This window comes from Perca fluviatilis, chromosome 10 (genome assembly GCF_010015445.1).
Source record: "Perca fluviatilis chromosome 10, GENO_Pfluv_1.0, whole genome shotgun sequence".
Lineage (NCBI taxonomy): Eukaryota > Metazoa > Chordata > Actinopteri > Perciformes > Percidae > Perca > Perca fluviatilis.
In genome coordinates this window covers 2,925,701-2,934,291 of record NC_053121.1, presented here as the reverse complement: position 1 = coordinate 2,934,291, position 8,591 = coordinate 2,925,701, and the positions used below count along the sequence as shown (strand labels likewise).

Here is an 8,591-nt window from a genome sequence, read left to right as displayed (position 1 = left end):
TCTTACAGAGACGGAGAGCGGAGGTATATGTAAGGAGATAACATAGGCACAGGCTAATTACTGATCACTAACATGCTAGTTAACATTAATTAAACTTAAACAGCTAATGTAAATCCAAACTGCCTGCGAGCTTCTCCTGTACTATACGGTAATTCCTCTACTGCGCGACAGTAAGCCGCGTGGTTATGACCCAATCGTTAGCCTATTGTTATAAAAGCGTCTGCTACGGAGCCATAACGTGAGGTACAAGGTAATGGAGCCTTTTACACATTGTCATGTTTCTTTAGAAATAAACAATGGACAAATAGAGTCTTTAAACGCTCTAGATGTAAAGTTATTCTCTGTCAAAGTGACGTCAAAATGAATGGCAGTCAGTGGAATGCTAACGAGAGGTGATATTGTTGTAGCATCAAAATGGCGCCATAGGAGGTTCTAGTTCTGAAGCAAAGCTTACCCCTTTGGCTGATACTAGCGATTTCTAGTCGGCGACATATTTTGGGCATTATTTAATAAACACAGCCTGTAGTAGTACACAATCGTATGTGTATTGTTTGATTACAATGTGCAGAATTACTTTACGTTGCCTATTTATGTCTATTTATTTCTATTTCTCACCGTTAATCACTGGCATCTGTACAGCATCAACAGGGGTTGATCGCCATTGTTGTTTATGTGTGTGTGACGTCACAAACTGTAACCTGGAGTACAACGATCTGGTACGAGTTCACGGGGAGTAAGGTAGGTGTTTGACCGCCGTTCCAGGGAACGTTCACAGGGAGAAGGCTGTGAAAACACGAGTTACGGGTTGCCTGGAATTAGCATTAGTAAGTGAAAACACCTGTGTGAGTGGACCTGGCCTTTAAGCTGCCGCACACGGAAAGCAGTCGCTGTGTCCACTAAACTGTTAAAGCCACACAAAAATGAATTGCCATAAAGTTTTATTATCATGAATGCTTTCACACTTTTATCCTTTATAAAGTTATGTACACATAATTCGCTCCCATGGTAAATAAAGAAAATATCCAGAGTGTGGAAAGAGAAGGGAAAAAAGAAGGCAACAGAGTAAAAAAAAAAAAAAAAGCACAACAAATATTTAAACAGAAAACCCTACAATCATGAAATATAGTATTGATCTGAAGGAATTTGTGTTGACATCTACATAATATTGCCAGTGATTTATATACTCATAATTGGAGGTAGGGTTATAGAAACATGACATGCTTTGTTTGCACAACTAATACAATTGGGCCAATTGTTGCCAACAGCTCCCTCTAATGGGATGACTTGTATACAGCATGTCTTTTATTAAAATGGATTTTTCTTTTCCGATAATCTTGGATATTATTACAGCCTGTTGCGCAACAGTTTGTCAGCAAGTTTTAAGTTAGTTTGTGCTCATGGATATATTAGTAAGGACTCTTGTGTATCTGGGTTAAGTCCGATGCATTAATATGGTTTTGAATAATTGTGTTTCACGTTAAATAATCACAAAAGGAGGATTTTTAAGAAACTCAAACACACTTTCAGACGTGAGTCAATTTGTGCATAATGTACCACATTCACAGCAGAGTTCCCAAATTATTTTATGGAATTTAAATGCTAATTAACCACAACTGAAAAACTACTCTGAGTGTAGTCTATTAAAATATATATTTACACTCGCAGGATCACATTAGAGCACAATGCAGTTGGTAATAAAGCGACACTACAATAGATGCGGATCTGAGAAATTAACGAGTAATGCATTTGGGACTTGAAATGTACATTTTTTCACCCCTTCTATATTGAATTCGGTTTTAAAAAGGTCTGGAATTTTACATAATCATTACAATCCATTAAATGTCTTTAAATAAGGCAACGTTCATTACAAGGTACCACACTGCAATTCATTATGAATTAACTTGTGTGTGGCACAACCCAATGAAAAATTTAAGTTTAAAAAAAATCTAGTTTTCCATTGTGAAAACCAGCTCGCAGTCCCTGTTCAAGTTTGAACATATATATATATCCAGTTTAGGCATGCGTACAAACCACTGTTGTGTCTTTTAAACTGTCAAATTAAATATCTTGTCTAGGAAGGAAAGGAAAGAGAACTTTTGCAAACTCAAATCCCATGAGGTATATACTAGAAGACTGTGCGCAGACAACATATTTCTTAAAATCCCCAAAATGCCATTTCAGTGACAATGGCAGAAGTAAGGCAATTATTTGAACAGAAGTCTTTTGAAGAAATAAAACTTCTCAGTCATGCATGTGAGGAACTCAATAAATTCAGTGCTCATCATCCAAAACAAACTTGTTTTAAAAGTGCATGTGGTTATTTTGACAATGTTGACATCTGATAGGACATGAGTTCTGATGCATCACAGGCATGTTACAGTGTATTCTATGAAAATGTATTATAATTAGATCAGAAAAGACAAAAACACAATTTTTAAAGTCTGATGTTTTAGCATCTGCCACCCCATTTTCTATTTGTATTCTTTGGTGTAAAGTAACTAACTAACTGCATGGATGAAATTTAGGTGATGTAGTTTGTTTTAGCAAAGAATTAAATAAAATGTCCATTACCTACAGTCTGCCCAATTCTCAAATCTAGTGTAGCAGATGTGTAATGTGTGTCAAATGAAAACTAATGATGAAAATGACATTCCTGATTTAAATTAGAATGAAGTCTCTTCGGCATATCCACTAATTTTAAATAACACATCATGCTCTCATATGAATATAATACATTTACAGTGTAACATACTTATAATGCATCATCATGGGGCACGCAAGTTGCAATACTATTTCTTGTGTTATGCAGCGCTTATGCTGTAAAAGAGAAATGCTCAACATGGCATACATCAAGTAGTTTAAAAGCCCATGAATTGTTAAAGCATTGTTTTAAAATGAATACTTTCTATCTGTGCTTAGTATGTGAGGGTGAGATGGAGTGCTCCCAGTGAGATCAATTGGTATATCCTGGCTAACCATGTAAGCATTGAATGGATTGCTGGTACCCTGCAGCATTATCTGATGCATTGTTTCTATTTCAGTTGTGCAAGCCTCGCTCAGCGCAGTCTAAAAAAAAAAAATTTAAAAAAAAAATAAAAAAATCACAGCACAATTAATTGATTCCTCTATGGTTTTGATTTCCTCTTCCTGTGCCAGCTAATGCATCGGCAGGTACAACACTGCAGGATCATCTCTGACCTCTGTAACCTCAGACATGCAACCAAAGGCCTAATAACGACACATTAAATCACCAGAAATTACTATGTGCTGACCTGGCCAATATGATCCACGTCACTCTGCCGAAATCGCATTTTTCTAAAGAACATTTAAGTCCCTGTACAACACAACAGCTTACAATAAAGGGAAGAAACCAAACCTATGCAATTCGTTAGATTAAATGTTCAGAGAGAAGGGTTACTGTAGGTTTTAAACTGTTTACCATGAAGATACATTAGAAAAAATAATATATTAACTTCTCCTCACCTTCTCAATCTCTAAAATACAGACACATTTCTGAGAAAGACTTTCGAGAACACACGTTGGCTGTGAATGGGGTGACATTTTTGTCATTCTAAGGTCTCTGCCAACCACAATGTGTGTAGAAGGGTAACAGTTTAAGGTCCAACATTACAAGAACGGACTAAATGCATTTAATTATCACTAGAGAAGAAGCACTATGGTTTAAATAACAGTTCTTGGCCCACTCAGGTTGCTGGATGGAAATCACCTCCACATCCACAAAAAAAAAAAAAAAAGAAAAAAAAAAAACAGAAAGTGAAGGAAGTAATCTTTTTTTCCTATATTTTGTAGTTAATATTACATTTTAATGAAGCATGTCTTTTAGACTCTCTCTTAGCCCTCTGCAGCTCCAGCCACCACCCAATAACATCTACCACCTGATGCAGCGCTCGTCCCTGACGCCTTAAGCTTCCTCCGGTGCTGTGGGCCTCTTCAGGTCCCGGATCTGCTTAATGAGATAGTTCTTCTCATCGCAGAACTGCTCATCCTCTGATCTGTCGGTCTGGAAGTGGCTCAGGAACTCCACGAGTTTGGCCTGGTTCTTCAGCAGGATGTCCAGCACGGGCTGAGTCTTGTTGGGGTTTGCAACAAATACCTTATTCAAAACAGGGGAGAGAGAGACGATGTAAATTGACTATTTGAAAAGTTTAATGCTTAAATTAGATTACAAACACCATATTTTTCTTCTAAAAAAGGTATGCAGCATTTCACGGTACAACTACATTATTATACAGTCATTGTCGTGCACTGATGATACATGTTAGGTGCACACCTTGAACACATGGAACGCCTCAAATTGGATGTTTCGGCTGTTGTCTCTTAGCAAGTTCATCATCAGCTTCAAGTTCTCTGCCCGACTAATGTATTTTGTCATGACAGTGAAGTTGTGTCTATCCAGGAGAAGTTCCCCAAGGAGCTGAAAAAAAGGATGTGATTACAATACTGTAATTACTGCAATATCTAGTTAAAGTCACACAATCAACTGAAGTAAGTAGGCATGTCAGTTACACTAAGTGCTCAACAGTGATTTTGATTTGACAGAAGTGGCGCTTCTACCTTCAAAGACTGACGTTTGGTGACGTAGTTCTCAGAATGCAGCAGCTTCTCGTATTCTGTAAACACCTGATAAACATTTTACAAGTATATTAGGCACAGCATGGGCACTCTTTCCATTAAAGATCAAAATCCACCCAAAAAAGAAAAGCTTACTCTGTCGTAGTTTTTCTCCAGGAAATCTGCACACATAATCTTGTGTCTTGTGAGGAGATCCTGAGAGGGGAACAGAAGAGACAAAGATATTAGATAGGGACTGTTGGTATAAAGGTGCTGGAAACAGAAAGTATATGCCAGTGTACCTTGAATGAGGCGAAAGCGTCTGAGGCAATGTCAAAGGTTGAGAGATCAACATAATGGAAGAAGCAGTAGAAGTCTTCGGAGAAGAGCACTGTCCGTGCCAAAGGCTCGTGACGCAGGCACTCTCTCAGCATCATTCCACAGTTCAGAGCCACTTCTGGACTCTCGTATCTGTACATGTTAATACATGTCAAGTCATTTGCCTCGTTAGAATTCAATATAGGCCAGTTATAAAACAAACAGATGTAGATATTACACAAACAAAAACTGCAAACCAGTAAAGTCAATTAAACATAGACCCATTCTAAACACTTTTAAGACTGTTAATGAGGCATTACATTAGTATTTGTAATGATGAACGTTACACTTTTTATGAGCCAGAAGACAGCTGGCCAAATGTAGACAATTCACCATGCAGCTAAAAGGGAATCCATTAGCAGAAGAATCATCTTACACACCAACGTTAAATGTCAAGTTTTGATGTCCATCTCTGACAATCTAACTGGATGGTCCTCTTTAGAGACATGACATTTTTGGAACAAACACAGCAATGGGCAAAGATAGCATTTGATCCACCACCAGCCTCAATCGACCACAATGCAGCTGTAATAAATGTTGCTCTTCCAGTAGGCAGGACGACTCAAATTATTTAGAGCTGTAAAACCTGCACTCTATCACTCTCTTCATCAACATGCGTTACCCACAGGTGAATGCAACATGTTCACACTCGTTCCTCTGAGAGTTGTTGAAACACATACTGGGTAATGTAGAAAATCACATGGCATGTTGAGGTAAAGTGATATTACCAAAAATGTACCTTAAACTAAATAATTTGGTTACAGTTGAGGAGCATCTAAGGTTGGTCTTGGCTTTAATATACTGTACATGTAAAGCACTCACATCAAACATGTATCAAATATCCTGAAAAGATGAACTTACCCTTTCAGAAGCATGAAGAGGATCTGTTGTTGCGTAGAGATGTATTCCACCGTGGGCGTACGGGTGCCAATTTGACGTCTCACAATATTGCTGAACAAATGAACCACATCCTTCTTCCCCTGTACAAAAAAAAAAAAGCATGCAAAGAGATGAATGGCTGACTGGGTGGTGGTGATGATGATATGCAAAGACATTTATGCTTTGGGCATGTTCAAATCAGACATACAGTGGGAGCATCGTTTTACCATTTGGTGTTGACACAAAGGGATCAATACTTTTTTTTTTTTTTACACACACAAAGTCATTGCAGAAACAAGAACACCACCCCCCACCTCAAAATCAATCCTTTGCAGGTTTGCAATGAGAGCGATGAGGAGGTTGGTGTTGTACAGCTCTTGTGCAAGCTGAGCCACTGCTTCGGTTTGAGGCTCCTTGTCACCTGTTCCACTAAGTACCTCCTTCAGTGAAGCCAGGTTTTTGGACACCTCCTCCGCGACCTGAATTAAGCAGAGAAAAAAAATGTTAATGACTAAGACTTTCCGTTGGTGTTAAGAATAAGGGATACTATGTTAAATAAGAGACAGTCCGTTGCTGACCTTTTCGCACTTTTTGCTGTCAGCAGCATCCATCTTTTCCATGGATGCCACATTCTCCTTCAAACTCCTCACTATATCAGCTGGACTCTTCTGAGACTTCCCAAAAGGAAAAGGCATGACTGAAGACTGGTAATCCAAGTCCAAATCTCTGATGAAATAAAACACCGTTGTAAATAACTATGATATGCACTTAAAGCAATTCAACTTCCTGTACCTCTTTGCATCAGGAAATGGCTGAAAAGCTCTCACCCGCTCTTACCTGAAGAAAGCAACGATAGTTATACTGTCTGACTGAAACTATTGAGTTGCAGTGTTAAAGATCATGACCACACACACACACACAGCTAGCTAGCTAGCATTGCTAACCTTACATTAGTTTTCAAAGATAATGCGGGTAGATTAGCGCTCAAGTAAAACTACTGCGATGCGTTTACCCGTGGTTATTTGTTTAACCAGGTTAACATTAACGTCAGCCCAGCCGAATAAAACGTGGACTTCCTAACCGAAACGAGGACATAACGGGTAACAGGACGGTAACAAAGTTAACGTCACAGCGATATTCAGCTGCAAAGTTGAGCTAGCTTGTGACCTAGTTAGCTGTAGCAAGAAACAAGAAAACTAGCTTCAGCACGTGAACAGCGAGTACCGTGAAAAAACACACATAACACACTGCTGAAATATTCAGTTCAGGCTGTCAAGACTCACCGAGTGAACTTTAGTTTTGAAGCCGAAGGCGGCTCGGAGGCTAAAAGTTAGCTAGCCGGCTAGCAAGTTGTCCCCACTTTCTTTTACCACTGTAACGCTAACGTTACTTTGAAGTGTAACGTTATCCGAGATATGTGGCTGTAACGTGTACTACTTGTAGCTACAAGTTGCTCAAGCGGACGACCTTCATAGCTGTGTTATTTCACATAAATCTCTCTACTCGTGACCGTCTGTCACCTAACCTGCTAGCTAGCTGCCTAGCTGTAAAGAGAGAGTTGCTGGCCTGGCCTGTCAGACAACTTCATTTCCCTGTTCTCTTCTGTTGAAACTCTCGTCCTCTCCTCATCCCGGGGACACTGGGCGGGTATGTTTTGCTTTACAGGATGACTGCCACTAATGTTGGCCAATCACTTTAACCAAGGCAAAGACGTGGAAACGCCCTCTCCGCTGTAGGTGCGCATGTTTCATTGCTCGCAAATTTCGTGTGGGTGGAGTCGGTGGACAGAATACACGGGAACCCCCTTTAGCCGGACTGCCCTGTAAAAATAATCAAGTGCATCGAAATTCTCGAGAAAAGATAAGGCAAACACATTTTAAGACAGCCCTTTTATCTTATGGAATTTAACTTTAATAGGCCATCGTAAAATAAATACATGCATTACCGTTTGTAAAACACAGGATAATATTTATACGTAATAGCATTAGTTAGTCATTTCCTTATCAATTCCTCAACATCAATCCACCATAAGCAATGAAAACACATTCATTGCTAATTCACAAAAGTCGCAAGAAAAAAAACAAAAACTTATCATTATTTAACGTACAATTACATCCAAGCAAGTTTATGTCCTTAAATGATGCCCTGCAAACATATGGTAACATCTATGATCCATGATTATATCATACACTCCTGCCAAGCAGTTTCCATAAAGAGTCAGCTATGTTTAGATCTGGGGATTTCTGACAAAATAGATGAGGGAATTATTTTTCTTATGATTAAACTCTAGTCCTAATTTTTAATCCAACATAAATAAATAATTAGGGATAGATAGATAGATTCAGACTCTAGAATCCATACTTACAGTACATAACATGCTAAATAGTATGTTGAACATTTTTGGTCCTCATGACTCCCATATGGTGTCCATACCATTACAGCTCCACCATCATGCTCAACAGGAGATGACAGGCGTTGTGGATTGAAATCCCCTTTCAGCAATCTCAAACATACATTAAACCAATCCAGATGTTGAAAAAAATGTAAAAAAAAAAAAAAAAAGGTCTGTGCTCAATATGTCACATTATGCATATCTCTGTGTTGTTATTTACACAAAAGGTTTCTCAGCTAATACATGCTGTCCAGTTTGGTGCTTATTTTGTGTCACATGTGGTGGTTTATGGTGTTTAGCAATTACAGCTCAGGTTTCGTTACACAAAGGCGGTGGCTGTCCTGTCCTGTCTGTCCTGTATATCTACAAA

General features: G+C 38.8%; 1 protein-coding gene across 2 annotated transcripts; it reads right to left on the bottom strand.

Moving 5' to 3' along the window:
* Positions 1-921: 921 nt before the first annotated feature.
* Positions 922-7,461, bottom strand: cab39l1 (calcium binding protein 39, like 1). 2 transcript variants are annotated; one of them, XM_039813927.1, is made up of 9 exons: positions 7,113-7,461; positions 6,408-6,555; positions 6,144-6,308; positions 5,812-5,930; positions 4,875-5,043; positions 4,729-4,788; positions 4,576-4,641; positions 4,292-4,435; positions 3,923-4,114 (listed from the first exon to the last, which is right to left on the bottom strand). In XM_039813927.1, the coding sequence occupies exons 2-9, from the start codon at positions 6,522-6,524 to the stop codon at positions 3,923-3,925; spliced, it is 1,032 nt and encodes a 343-aa protein (XP_039669861.1). In that variant the 5' UTR covers positions 6,525-6,555; positions 7,113-7,461. The 2 variants fall into 2 exon arrangements, with proteins under 2 accessions (XP_039669862.1, XP_039669861.1); XM_039813928.1 differs by lacking the exon at positions 7,113-7,461 and having other exon boundaries at positions 922-4,114; positions 6,408-6,524.
* Between the last annotated feature and the right edge of the window lie 1,130 nt (positions 7,462-8,591).